General features: G+C 35.6%; 1 protein-coding gene across 4 annotated transcripts in view; it reads right to left on the reverse strand.

Annotated features, from left to right (window-relative positions):
• acot7 (acyl-CoA thioesterase 7) overlaps positions 1-15,670 on the reverse strand; it is a 68,343-nt gene that overhangs the window by 31,804 nt on the left and 20,869 nt on the right. For 2 of the 4 annotated variants that reach the window (XM_015377721.1, XM_015377719.1), the window contains exons 4-7: positions 11,504-11,595; positions 10,497-10,611; positions 9,616-9,630; positions 8,566-8,652 (exon numbers count right to left, since the gene is read on the reverse strand). In XM_015377721.1, the coding sequence (XP_015233207.1) occupies positions 8,566-8,652; positions 9,616-9,630; positions 10,497-10,611; positions 11,504-11,595 (309 nt within the window). The remainder of the gene's footprint in view (positions 1-8,565; positions 8,653-9,615; positions 9,631-10,496; positions 10,612-11,503; positions 11,596-15,670) is intronic. The other 2 variants (XM_015377722.1, XM_015377720.1) reach the window with 1 other exon arrangement.

Genomic DNA, 15,670 nt, shown 5'->3' on the forward strand with positions numbered 1-15,670 from the left:
AATATTACTTTCTGGCTGCAACTTGCACCTTTTTCGCTCCTTCCATCATAACCAATCAGGATGCTGTAATGAGCCATGATTGTTGAATACTGCTCTATTCATGGTGGGACAAAAGATTACAAGTTCCTGCTGAGCATGTTTCCTTGGAGGGGAAAAAGCCTTTAACACTGAAGCTGAACAACAGTGCTTTGCTACCTTCTCTGGTTCAACAAGTCTTTAATCAGTGAAGTGCCTTAACATACAGTAACTTCATCTAAAACATATGATGTACACTTTTTTCTGCACATGTGGTTTCATAAAAGTGGAAATAAAAAATCCTTGCATCCAATGGTGAGCTTGGAAAAGTTAGGGTGGCAGTATTTTAGGTGAATTCTGGATAAAGATATTGTATTTAATCCAATTCAAAAACACTTCTTCAATTGCATAGGACATTTACAGATACTGTTTTAGTAGTTAAATGTAAGCAATATAGTGATTTAAACTGTTTTTGTTAGGAAATTTAAATCAAGAGCACATTTTATTGCCTAAAATGAAAGAGCGGATGTCCTGGTCTAAATTATAATATCTTTCTCAATTTCCTTGGGGTATTTTTCTTCCAGCTAAACCAAACAAATCAAGTCAACTTGGACACCTGTTAATGCACTTTGAAATAAACCTGAGACTGAATGTTTTTCTGTTTCTTTGTTGTTATTTTTGTTGTATTTCTTTTTTTGAGTGTGTTTTCTATAAATAAGATGACATCTTTCTTTTTTTATCTTTTTGTCTTTTTCAATACTTTACCCTTGCAGACCAATACGACCTTTTGTTGACTACACCCATCCTTACATTTTTACACTTGCTGAAACACATCAGGGTACTGGATGTCATTTTGGGGCAAGGATTTGTTCACGCCTCTGCTTTTTCTGTCTATCCACTACGGATGTGTTAAATCAATTTGATGAAATTAAGTTAGGTGGTTTCTCTCTTTTATTGATTCAATGTCAAACATTCAGCACAAATAAATAGAATCACCCTTTAGCTCGTTTAAAATGGATTGTGGGGTCTTTGCTTAATTTAATTAAAGGTTCTCTAAGCTGACTGTTTCACATTAAAGTTGCTAAAGCCAACCAGCCTGTCTGGAACATGTAGTAGAGACATAGACTGAATATTTAGTTTTGTTTTATGCCCTTTTGTAGAATGGATTTTATTTGGATGCATTCTGCACATTTATAGCTTGAATTTCCTGTGAAATCTGAAGAATTTTTTTAAATTTAATTTCTTTGATAGAAATTTTCTACCAGTGGGTAAAACAACCTGAACTGTGTGATACATGGATCCAAATGTATGTAGTACATATTTGTTTGTAAGGCTGTATTGCATTGCCTAAATATTTCAGTAAAGTAAACTGAACTAAAATAACTTTTTCACCCAGACATGAGGTAGAAATTCAATTCTTAAAGTGGTTTGAAAAAGTACTTCTTGCCTCATCGGTTTTAGTGTCAAAAACATGTTTGATGAATAATATTTCTTGCATCTTAGGCATTGAAACGTTTACATACTTTCTGATGAACGACAACATAAAAGTACAGATATAACTAAAACATGTTCTGTTTTCAGGGTGAAATAACATTTTCCCTTGTTACCATCTCAACAACTAGCAACGCAACCTCTGTGCTAAATATGTCGGTAAAAACTTTATACAACGCAGCTGGAAACAAACTGTACTTAGTTGCTTTAGTCCACATCATGCAATCAGCAGCTGTGTCCATGGAAACAGGTAGCATGCTTGTTAGCGACAAAAAGGGAGGAAGAGAGTGAGCAGAAGGAATGAAGAGATAACAAGGAGAGGTAAAGAATGAACAAAGACCAAAAAGAAAAGGGAAGAAAAGGCATGGTCTGAGATACTGAGGGTCCTATGTTTTGATCTTTACTTCATTTGGAATATTTCAAGGCTTACCTGAGTTCTAATTATCACATCCATGTCTACAAGAAGAAACTAAAAAGTCATTAAACCTTCGGCAGCTCACCCTAGAGTCCTGTACACTTTAGAAAAAATTTTTAAACTGTTACATATTTAGATTTCTGGCTATAAAATATAAAGATTGAGAATGTTTTTAGTGATCTAATAGTTAACTTAAGCTTGTAGGGGAGATATCATCTATTAGTCACTGTACTATTGATAATATTGTGAAGTACACATTTGTTTTAGAAAGCAATTACTTTCTACAAAGCAAATAATTGTACTTTAAACAAGACAGAAGGTAAACGCTCTCTTCCTTAAAAGTTAAGCTGATTAAAGACCGAGAGGCCTTAATCCGCTCATCAAGACTCTGTACCCTCCTCTTTTACAGTATACCTTTGCTACAGTATAAGGTCTAAGTGTCAGTGGTATATGAAGGAATGGAGTTTTAGTAAAAAATTTTCTTGTATCCTTTTAAACATGCTGCATGCATATTCAGATCACGGCTATCTTTAGACAAAGATTTATTTGGTCAATATTTTCAATTGTGCAACATGAGCTCCCCTACTCTGAGAAGCAGCATATACACTAACGATAACCACCGCTAAGGAAAACACTGGTAAAGATTGTCAGTCATCCAGGACATGATAATCCTAAGTGCCTAAGGAGAAGGCAACTGGGCTTCTATTGTTGCTTGGAAACGTTTCCGCTCTTATCCAAAATAAGAGAAATGTTGCAGCAGTGAACTATTAAGATCATTTTCTTTACCTTTTGTTAAATAATGCAAATCCTTGGTCTGAAATAATGAAAACACTTTTAGAGTCAAATTACCTGAATTATATTAAAAGAAATGGAAAAGTGATGCTGGAGAAAAGCAAAAGATTTTCTGGAAAAAAATAAAAGATCAACAGTAGCACAACATGGACACATTGCATCAATATTCCTTTATTGCTAAAAATGCAGATCTTTTTAACCTTAAATTAACATTTTGATTATTTTAAACACAGGGAATATTTCTCAGTATTTCTCAAATAAAACTATTCAGTATTTTTCAAAAAACTAAAGCTTAGAATGCAGCTGTACAAAAAAGTTTGTTTTGCATTAGTGGAATGCAACAACAAATTGTAATGTGCTCCTAAGCCTGTGCAGTGATTTCCACTAACACAATCATGTCTATTTTTAATGCAGAGCTGCCTCAGGGTCTGCAGATCACAACCATTTCACATTTATTGTCAGCCTTATTCCTTCCTTCCACAGACCATTCTAGAGTAGTTGAAGCATTTATGACATAATGTGATATATATCAGCATACAATCTATCATAGGTATTATTAAACATTATTTTGTTAATCTGTTCCAACATTTATGAAACATAATCACTAGCTAAAAGCTTTAGGGAGGAAATTTGTGTCTGAGAACCTTGATTTTCAATTCAAGTTTTTCACTTGTTTTATGGTTTTCAGAGTTAAAAGAGAAAATATGTTTTTTTTTTTTGTAATTATTGAAAATCTTTAATAATGACTATCATCGGCACAAACAGGAGCAAAAAATAAACCAATTCTGAAAAAAAACAAAGCTTCAGAATGGTTGGATTATTATGTGTTAGTGACTATGTCCGAACCTCTGGCTCAAGCTGCGGTTACAGTACAATCGCAGAGTGGAGAGATGGAAGACATGCTTAGAGAGGAAAAGAGAGAGCGAGCACCCTGACTGCCTGACCTGACTTGGTTATGTAAACAAAATAAGAGTAGCAAAAGCAGCAGCAGTGAACAACAGGGTACATCGCCTAATGAGCAATGGCATGAATGGGTCAACAGCGTGTGCAAGCGAGTGTGTGTTTTAAATGACCTGTTTGCTTTTACCATATTTGATTTTAATTGGACATGTTTACAAGTGTGTCCTCCAAATTAAAAAGGCAACCATGACAGTATGTTTATCCTTCTCTCCTTCATCCTTCTTTCCATTCTTTCTTCCCTATCCTGTCTCCTGTCCTTATCAGCTCCTCTTACTCTCGATAAACATCTTTCTTCTGTACTTGCTCTTCACTGTTTCATGACCTCTTTACATATCTGACATCAATAAAGATGCCAGGATAAGAAAGGAACATCCAGTCATAAAGAATATACCTAAGCTGTAAGCACCCATCTGCCTTGTGTTTAGGGAAAAACTGATTAAAAATTTCTGTTTTAAAACCATGGGAATTTCTTTTGATGGATGCACAGGTGTCTGCAAACAAATGTGATTGGATGTTGATGTTATTCTCTTACACTATCTTGCAAGTTAAGTTTGCATTTTTCATTGTTTTTCAGTTCGGTTCTTTCTCTTCCCTGAAGTAGTTAGCAATCATTGTTTTCTAGAAATGGCATTCTAAAATACCAGAGAAAAAGCCGCCCACTAGGCAAAAAAGACGTTTTTAATCTTTTTAAAAAATTATTAGGAATAAAAATAAATAAATAAATGGTAGCGAAATACTTTTTAAGAGGGGTTCCAGAAATTAATCATAAGCAGTCAATATTTCACCTTTATTGTTGCCATATGCTACTTGCACCATCACAGCTGCAGTGAGGCACACCGACCTGCAAGCTGTTTTAATGATTTCACACAATCTACTCCACAAATGCAGTTATTAGTGACATATATCACTAAATAAAGTTAATTCTATATAAAGAGGAGATGCAAAGGGACAGGGGGAAGATAGAGATAACCTCATACTCCCTACCCTGAACCTAATTTAATAAACAATTCAGAGACATCAGAACCCCACAAGAAAGTAAAAGATTCCTCCGAGCCTTATTGTGATATTTTATGCAAGCCTGAGGCATTAAAAAGTGCAAAGTGCACAATACAATTAAATAAATAAAATCTTTTTCTCTTCTCATTGCGACACACTACTATGCCCCTTTTCCTTCATTCTTTGTCTTTATTTTCCTCCATCCCAGTTCCAGCTATTCTCATAACGGCGCGTAGATAAACTGAACAGATAAACCCCACCAACGCCAAATGTTTACAATTAAACTACACAAAAACAAACAATATTTTTAATTGCTAAGATTCTTCCAAAAAATGTGTGATGTGAAAGAAAACTCTATTTTCAGGCACTTCAGCTCCATCAGTGAGCATATCTTTATATTTATTTCACTGTGCTTCTCTCCCCTTTTCTCATGTGCTTCTCTGTTGAGAAAGGCAAACAGTAACCAAACTAAATTTATCTTTTACCTCATTAATTTTCTTGCTTAACATGAAGCAGTTAATATAAATATATTAGGAGAAACAGGGGATTGCTTATTTGGTTAGACAACGATTGTATTACATCAAATATCACTTAATTGATTTAAGTGCTTCCGTTACCTGATATTTGCTTTCACCCACAATTGTTTGCATGATGTATAGGTACAGAGTACCTTGTGGAAATGGATAAAACTAGATATTTGCCTCACAGATGCCTACATACCTTCACATCTGTTTTTTTGTAAAGCCATTCAATCCATTGGAGTGACTTGTATATAATTTGTAGTTGTTTTTTTGGAAGGCTTTAGTCCCAATGTGACAAAGATTATCTATCTGTGTTTCCGTTGTGTAATAATGTCCAAAAAGCTGAAGGGTGTTCAAAATTAGCAGAACAGTTAATGCTTCCTTTCCTATCCATGATAGTGTTCTTTTTATTCACCCCAAAAAAGGTAAAGAAACAGGAGCGACGAGCTCCATTTTGTTGTATTCAGATCGAGTGTCAAGTCTTACTCGTTAAGTCAAAACTAAGCTTTGCTCTATGCCTTTAGAGGTGGTTAGTTCAGGTCCAGAAAGTAAAATCCTGCATAAAGATTAATTCTAACCATTTCAATATCCAACTCTGCAACACAGACTGGGAGCTAATCACCTGATAATGTGAACAGGATGAAGGAAAACAAGGCACGGTTTTCAAATTCTGGACTGGGATTACCCACCTCTGATTAAGTCTGATTCCCTTGTGTTCTCCATGTTCTAAGGCAGAGGTCTTCAACGTTTTCCAGGCCAAGGACCCCCAAACTGATGGCGAGATGGAGCGGGGACCCCCTTATTATATATATTTCATGAAATGGTGTTATATCAAACTGGTCCTACTGTATAGTCCCTCTATTACAGAAGGAGTAATGTAACGAAAGTAATTTCTCCCTGGGATTAATAAAGTATTTCTGAATCCTGGTTGATGGGACAGGTGTTGTGAATGAAACGGTGCCCAGCTTGAAAGATCTCCTGTGTGTCGCTAAATGTGTGTATTGATGACCGAAAGACATCTTCTGCCGCCATTTATCTGTTTAATACAGTGTGTTGAATTCATGTTGATGTGGATTTAAAGACATTTCAATTGGTGGGGAAAAAGTCTAATCAACCAAAACTTTCACGACCCCCATGCAGTACCTCCATGGACCCCCTAGGGGTCACAGACCCCCTGTTGAAGACCTCCGTTCTAAGGTTTAGACCTATTCATTCAACACTTTATACATTTAAAAATAAATTTGAATATTATTGAAAGCCTTAAAGGGGATTATTTAACAAGCTGTTAAAAAAGGTTCCTTTAGAGAGGAAGCTTTTTCTGTAGTGGTCTGATAGCCCTTTTCCACTGGCTGAAAAGCCCGTTTAAACCCAGGAACAATCGGATTTTAGTGGCAGTGGGCACAGCTCACTGATGCATCTAACCGGGTCAAACGACTAGGCAAGCGACACGTGTTAAAATCCTTTCGGCTCTGATCAGCATGCAGTGGCAACACCTAAACCGGGTTGACCCACTAAATTACTTGATACCATTAAACGCAACGTACAGACGTCAACACACCGTGCCATTTGCATCTGTTCTAATAAGCTGAAACAACTCAGTTTACATTCAATAAACATGGTGCAGCACTGGTGGGAGGAATTCGGAAAGATAAAAGAGTGAAACGTTAACGCCCACTTACTACTCCTTGTCTTCCTTACATGCTGCTCTCCATTGTTTACTTTCCTACTCACTGTTGCACTGGTGACCTCTTCAACGCTAACCCAGCATTATGCTTCACACGCAGCAGTGGGAGGACATTTGCCACGCAGCACGCCAGCGGGGGGTTAGACCAAGCTTTTTTTATGAATGGGAAACGAGCCAAATGCCGATTGTTAGCCTGTCGACCCGTGTTTAAAAATCCCGAGTTAATCCACTAATTTCAGTGGAAAGGAGGCTTTACAGTGGTTCTAGACAAGCTTCTGATTAGTGACATGCCCCCACTGTGCATGTCACTACAGTGGTTCACCAAATTTCTGTACTCAGTTTCTTGTCCATTGCTGGTACAACCAAAGTGATCCGATTATTTTTGCCGATGACAGCTATCTGTTATGTACTGAGAGTCGAAGTTGTACAGAATACAAAAAAAGACAGTGAGCGTACAGCCCTCTGGTGTGCTCCCATGCTGCTGACTACCTGGACAGTCTCACAATCTACTTGGGCCTCCTGAGTTTAGTCAGTTTGTCAACGCATCCTAGCATAATGACACACAAGCTTTAAACATCTCACAGAGCTCTTTTCATTCTGCTATTTAACAATAAAAAGACAATGACAGAATTTCTACCCGCTGGGGATCCAAGGCTAATAGGTGGGAGAATCTGTTGACTAGATGGCAATCTTTGTACAGTATAAAAACTCAAGAAGAAAGCCCTTGTTAAAGGAAAGATCTGGCCAGATGAGTCAACAAAAGTACTTTACTTAAACGAAAAGACTATTTGTGATTGTGAACTAACAGTGCACATAATCCTCAATCCAGTCTCCCTACAGCCAACTACAGTGAGGATATCATTATGCTCTGAGAGACAGAAAGACTGGTCAAAGGGACCAGCTTTCCTGGAGTTGAGTACAGAATAGTCTTAGACATCTTTCAGAGAACTGAGGCTAAACCATAAGTTACCGTCCAACAGGACAACAATCTGAATCAAACGTCTTCGTCATTATTTAAGCTTTTTTGAGATACCAGCTCAGAATGCAGGTATAAGTACAAACAAATAGAAAAGCCACAGAAAAATATACATCTTTATAAAAGACCGTCAAGAATATAAAAACTCCATCAGAAGAAGAAAAAGTATGAAATATTAAACAACCTCTTTAATTCCTCAAAGAAAAATTAAATGCACAGGAAGATGATTTAAACATCAAATGAAAAAAAAATGGAAATGGAAATAATGTAGTACGGTATTTACATGAAGTTCAGCTTGTGCCAGAGCAGACTATGAAATGGGCTATTCGATTGTCAGCAGTGGTATTTATGTACCGGTATATGGGATCTTGTTTGTTTGTGTCCTAGGAGGGGTGTGGGTGTGTACTTAAACTTGCGGTGAAGTGAGGACATTTTTGTTGCATTTTACTAGTAAAGTGAGGATTTTGATCTCAACTGAGGACCTTTTACTGGTCCTCACCAGTCGGAGAAGCAGTACACTGCCCAGGTGGAGGGGATCTGAGGCAACTGCCTTTTTCTCCAAAAAGGATCCATTCAGAGCTACAATGGTGGATTAAACCATAGGTCTCTGAATGCTCCAGACATGTAAAGCAAAGCTTAGTTTTTATTGGGCTGTTTTGGCAAAGTGTCAGTCAGATCAAGCTGTTAAAGCAACACGAGAAGTAAGTAAACTCACCCCCATAGACGAAGTCATCTAGAGTGCAGTCTGAAGGCCCCACCAAATGGATCAGGCTAGACTGGCTGAAGCCAACTGTGTACCTTTCTGCAGTGTGAACACACAAACATAAATCTTATCACAAACTGAATTACTGATCTACAAACAAATATAAAAAACACAATAAAATGTAACTCCCAAAGACTCTCACAAATAGCTTAAAATTAGGCATTGTGTCAAGATAAAAAATTTATTTGCTAGAACTCTCAGAGAACTATTATTTACTTGAAGAAAAAAAAACTATTCTGGATTGTCCTTAAGTGTGAGAAATTTGTGTCATTTCAACACTAAACTACAAGTTCTAAGGAAATAAAGGAGGGAAATCTTAATATCAACTTTAAACACATCCTTTGAAACCACAATTGATTCTAAAGCATGAATAAAATTATAAGAATGCCTTCTAAAATATTAGCATGTGATTAATATAAGGAAATGCAGTATACTGTCCAAAGCTCTTTATACATACCAAACACTCGCCATCTTCAAACTACCAATGTAAATCAGCCTCATGACTAGATTTAATATTTTAATAGTGTAAAAACATTGAGGCATTGTGGTGGTATGAGTGTGGGGGAAGTGAGTCTGCTATAAGACAGACACTCCTGCCAAATCTAATGCTGTGTCTTGTTGGGCTTTTACCAAAGTGCTTTATATTCACAAAAAAAGCATACAGTTATTGTTGATGCTGGCTGGACAGCCAATAATGTTAGTTATGATGTCCATTCTATTTGGTTATGTATAACTTTAATTTCTGAGGTTATAGTATTTGAAAAATTAAGGAATTTCCTTAATGAGAACACCATATTAAGAGGTTATGTTAAAATATTTGCTGTACATACTGTTTTTTTTTGTTTGTTTTGTTTTTTTTGTTCAGTATGAATACTTAAAATGTATAATGAACATAATTTATGAAATTATATTTATAATAATAATTTATTTAGTGTTAAAAAAAACAACAAAAAAACAATTGTTTTAACCAACACTGTTAAACATAGTATATAGTTTGCTTACCTTTGGGTGTGTCCTCTATGCTCAGCAAAAATGAGAATGGTGCAATATTTTAAATCAGTCGCACAAATAGAAAATATTAATTTGCATTGCACACATAAAGAATAAAACTGTTAAAAGAGCATCTGTTACTGAGACCTTTAAAAGAATATTTCAGTGCCCCTTCCCTTCATTTTTCTTATCTTTGTTTTCTTTTCTAATAATAAAGATTAAAAAAAACTGATCACAAAGTATAAACAGTTCACCATATTTTCTCATGTTTATCTATTTCACAATACAGATGCAGTGGAGAGTATTACAAGTAACTTGGGAAAGGAAGTGACAGAAACATAAGCAGAACACTGTTTTCCATAACATTTTTTTTATCTTACCATAATTGAAAACACTGATCAAAAATGTTGTATTTACTGAATATCAGCAGAGGAACTATATGGTATTTCTAAGTTGTAATATAATACTTGATTAATACCCCTTTCATATCTAACAAGTCAATACTTTTTTAAATACAACTTCCCACAGTTCTCAGTACTTTATGCTGATATCACAATACCAAAGTTCATAATTAACTTAGCTGGAAGAAAGAAAGAAGGAAAGAAAGAAAATGTACGAATGGTGGAAAAAAACAAGACAATTAAGAGATAAAGTAGGAGAGGATGGACTCAGGGAAAAAAGGAAAGAATATCAGCAAACAGGAATGGATACAGGACACAAGGAACGGCTAACATTTCCAGAAACATTTTTTAAAAAATGTGTGTTTGAAATAGTATATTTCAATATTCTTCTATTTAAATATTGAAGATAATCAAATTAAATTGTAGATTTTTTCCAGACTTTGTTTGAAATTCAGATGTATAAGTTTGAACAAGTAGACAGCTGCACAGTACCTGGATTTGGTGGAGGTGGCATTGCCTCCTCAAGCCTTGCTTTGGTCTCCAATCTCTCAATTTTCTGTGATTCATAGCGCTTTCTGCCTTCTTCTTCCTGCTCTGGACTAGCGTACTACATACAACACAGAACACACACAGTAAAAACCAATGTACGCACTGCTGTATTCAAGTGTTATGTCTGCTTAAATTTAATCAAGATATAACAAAAAACCACAAACATGTAACTATAATTGTTTCATTTGCATTTCTGGTGTAAACATCTTGAATAGCATAAACTGCAAAAACAAAACAGGCTTAAACTCAGATGCAAGTGAAATTTCAGGGAAAATCAGGGAGAAACTGTCAGAGAGAAGAAAAACTACCCACAGTGAAAACTAGCCTGTTTCAAAACAGATTTGTTTTTTAGTCACTTGTTTGGTCAGTAGGCCTACTTGATATTTTAGAAATGTTTTTTTTTTTTATTTTCAGGATTATATTATTGAGCAAGTTGTCTTTTGTCACTGGTAGAGGATTGTGGACCGAACCTTTAGAAACTAATCTGACCAAACGAATTACTTGGTCCAGGCTCAAAATAGATGCTACAAGAAAGTCAATAGTTTGTGAAAACAAACACAAATTTGATTTTAATATGCCGTTAAGAAGACATTAACCACATTATACAAAATAACTCATTTCTCAACCTCTGAATGTTTAACTTACTGTAAACAGTGACCATTATAACACTGATGGGTTGAAAAATTATTGATAAAAACAAACACCTTTTTCATGTAAAGGTGAAAGTTTTAAACTACAAAATCTTTAATGAGGTCTGAGAAGAGATTTTTCTCTGAATGGTGCCTGTTCTGTGTTACTGTGGGCTGTGCTTCTCTCTAAACCCTCACTATTTAAGATAAACCCGCCGCTGCTAGAGTCACGATAATTACTTCTCCTTACTATATAACAAAACCCCAGTTTGTAAGTCTTAAACAATACCTGTAAGCTGATAGCCAGAGACTTTAACATACCTCAATAGGAGGCACCTCTGTGATCTTGTCAACATTCTGCAGAGAACAGGGGACGTACCACAGCGCCGCCTTGTTGGCCAGCTTTTTTTCACCTGCAGTAACGAAAACAGACTCAATTCTAGTTCAGCTTTGTCAAAATGGCAGTTTCCAGCTAATTTGCCTGTCAAACTCTTTGGAAGCATTTTATCAGCTAAAGAAAATGCAGCAAAGTACCATCTTAATGCAAAGCATCAATCAACAGCTTAAAAGTTAATGTTTTGCTGCAAATATAAACACAAATGCAGACTCAACTGAAAGATTATGTATTTTGTCCATTCAGTACTGAAATTGAAATGTAGTCAGCATGGTTGGTTTTGCAACATTTAATCTTATATTTATAGAATAAATTAAATACTTTAACATCTCACTGTGAATTCTCTCATGAAATAAAACAAGCCCCCAAGCATGAATGCAGCAGTTCCAGTTCTGCATCCGTGCCTTAAGTTAGGCTAAGAAACTCACTGGGATCGCACATCATCGCAATCAGGCGTCGAGGTTGTCATAGCGATTTTTCCCTTTGTACCACACTTTGTCACTTAATTTACAAACTGAGAGAGGGGCTATTTTAAGGTGGTTGAATTGTGACACACATGAGCACAGGAGTTATATGAAAGTGTGGAGCTTTGATTCAGAATGAAAAAGTACTTCTTCAAATGTACAAAAGAATAAAAATAAACCCAGCTGCAAAACAAACTATTTTATAGCAGATTTTAAAATATGATTAGTCTTATTCAGAATACTTAAAAACCTGTGTATAATTGGAAGAACACCTTAATAAAACATCAGAAGCCCAAATAATAATAAGGGAAATTAAGTAGCTGAGAAACAAAGCACTAGATCTTCCAGAGCAAATAAAATTTGAATAATTTTATTTTGCCTCCAAGTTTTACTCTTGAGATTGAGATCATTGCATGAGAATGTTACATTTAATTAAAGGCTCGTGATCTTAACAGGGATCTGACTAAAAAGCCAATAGATTAAAGATAAATTAATGTGTTGGAAAATGAGCTTTCTGGAGAATGAGATGGTCATGTATGGTCATAATTTTGGTGGTTTGTGCTAATTAGATAGCATATCGAATCACAACTGTGTATGCAATATGAAAATAGTAGAGGGCTGGATGAAATGTTTTGCAGGTTTTTATTAATGCAATCAGGCTCATGTATGAATATATATATATACATATAAAATCAGTAGATGTAGGTTTATATTGGCCTGTTAACAGATCCAAAGTCTTAAAGAGAGAGTTTGTGATTTCACAGGAAAATATCTATAAAATAGCCTTTTTGTTGATCCTTTAAGACTAAAACATTGTTTGATGAGCAGACTGACACCTCAGTGGTACAGCACCGATGCATCTTTAGGCCTGTAACCTATTTTGCTTATTTATTATTTATTTACCATGTTAAATGAGTCCAACCTAGAATAAAAAGATGGATTGACCAGGATACTCAAAAAGTGACTGGGATCCAGTCAGAAAACAAATGCAATGCCAGGTAAGAAAAAAAAAAAAAAAGCATAAGAGTGCTGCAGTTCAATGTTTTTGCCACAAACACAAAACACTGTAATGCTGCTTTAAAGGAGAAGTCCGGTCAGCAAGGAATAATCAATGGATCATTATTTATACCTGAAACTAATACGTTCAAGGTGATTAAATGAATTTAGCGTTAATCAGTAAAAAAATAAAAACAATTTTTTCCTCGATCACTGAGTTTGGGCACTGCCATTTCTGCCCAAATATATTAACACCTCACTCCTAACATCATCCGGCAGTGACGTCACAGCGCGGTAACTCGAAAACCATTCTCCCCTCTTTACACGCAAAATCATTGGGAACTACTAGACCCATCTCCAATCAACAACAATTATTTAAGATTTCGAGAGGACTTGACCATTGAAATTCATGAAAGCTATTGTTACAGTGACAATGCCCACATGCATGGCAGTTTGATGTTGTAATACATTCGGTAAAATTGAAAAAAAAATTTGTTATTTCACCTTTACATGATCCACCACAGACAGGTTCATCGTTGGATTACCAACTTGAAGAGGGAGGATTTGCCATCAAACTTCCGGCTAGAGAAAAAACATGTAATATGTAGCCAACATTTTGAAGGAGAATATTTTTCAAGATGACTTGGATAAAAGCGCATTGTCACAAACTCCAGATACAGCATTGGGACTGGATCAACAGCCGATACCGCACCGTGACGTCACAAACTGATAGGTGGCAGTAGTGTTCTTTGACGAACATGGATGCAGTAAAGCACATTCAAATGAAATTACTCTTAATTAAAAACACGTATCACTAATTGAACAATATGTAATAATTTAATATATAAAGTACTTTTAGAAGTTTGTATTCTGAATGTGACCAGACTTCTCCTTTAAATGCTACGCTTTTAAAGAACTAAAGTTTTTACTCATACAGCTTTTGCATTTTAAAGTCAAATGCCAGAGAACATGCAAAGCTTCCCATAGATTCTTAATAAAGTTGCCACTATTGACTTTGAATGCTTGTGTTTCTCTATAAAGAAGAAACAGCAAAAAAGTTTAAAATTTAGCCAACTAACAATTACTTGGAAACTCCTTCAAAAGTCTCCTGTAAAAGTTTGTTCTGTATTTTTGTTTGAGTATATTTAAAAATAAATAAAATTACACCCCATGATGTATAAAAGCATTTAGTTTTTACTATACAGTTTTTTATGTTGGTTTGTATACCTTTGTCCTATTGAATACATTATTGTTATTACACAGTGAGAAGTCGATACCACCTTTATGCAGTATATAAATTGTAATAAATAATCTACATGGTATAATAAAACAATCATGGCACAAGAGCAAAGATCTGACACAATCTCACACTATACACTTTGAAACAAACTTTAAATATCAGCCGAATTAACCCTCTATGCCAGAGTAAGAGCTTCAATAGGATTCTCACAAAGAAATCGAGGATGACTTCCCCTATCATATGTTTGGTTGTTTAGAACAAAGCTGATGACTTAATTATAAAGTATCTATAAAACCTTTAAAAGGTTTGTTTTAATATAAAGTGGTTCAGCACTCCACACAGATCCTAGCAAAGTATGTCTAAGAAAAAGAGAAACTAACCTGAAAAGAATCAGGAGATGTTTATAATATCATTTGTGTTTATTTGTATAGTATACCCATGATTAGCTTTAGCCTTAGAAAAACAGGCTCTTGGGAATGGAGTAGCGTGCAGGCCTGTGCTTGTATTGTAAAATGAAGATAAAGCTTAGTGGGCATCTGGGTCTCGTTGCCATGCCCACCATGATCTCTCCCACTCCTTATCCCATTGGCTCCAACCCCAGCCAACAACCAGGACGTTGTCCACATGAAGGAGAGAGGCATATTTACATATCCTCGACTTGACCAGGACTGAGCAGCATCTGTCTATTATTAGCTCCAGCAGGAAGTTTGAAGTGAATTGTGTCTGGAATCGAAGAAGGGAGAAGCACCGGAATGAAGCATTCCCAAAAACGACGATTGATGAACTTTTGCGACCAGAAAGGAGTCAGGAAACTGGCTTTGAATGTTCAGTCCCTCAGCAGAACAAAAAGACAATGATGATGTGGTACTGTAGCATACCATTGATTTGATGCAATAAAACTGTACAGATTCCTCCTTGGTATGCCTGAAGATTATTTACAGCATTATGACATAAATATTTTTTATTCTATAGGCATAAGAAAACAGAACCTCTAAAAAACAACCATATAACAAACTAATCATCGCAGTGATTATGTTGTTTTTAAGAAAAGGGATCCTGGATGATCACTGGAAAATAAAATTAGTTCACTCATAAGAGATGGCAGACCAGACAGCTGGTATACTTACTTAGGATTACTAAATAATTTATAGATCTGATTTTGGCTGCTTCTCCCTGCAAGAACAGATGACACAAATCAGCTTGCTGAAATTTCCACTGACAGTGTCTTGGGTTTACAAGTTAATCAGGTCTTAAAAGAAGGAATCAGGTCAGTTTAGATCCATGAACAGAAAAGGTGCAGGAGAAAAATCACTATTTAACTTGTTAAGAGACAGTTTAGAATATTGTAGTAGGGATTTTTTTTTCTTTTTTTTTTTTTGGGGGGGGGGGGGGGG

This window comes from Cyprinodon variegatus, unplaced genomic scaffold, assembly GCF_000732505.1.
Source record: "Cyprinodon variegatus isolate N-32 unplaced genomic scaffold, C_variegatus-1.0 Scaffold158, whole genome shotgun sequence".
Taxonomy (NCBI): domain Eukaryota; kingdom Metazoa; phylum Chordata; class Actinopteri; order Cyprinodontiformes; family Cyprinodontidae; genus Cyprinodon; species Cyprinodon variegatus.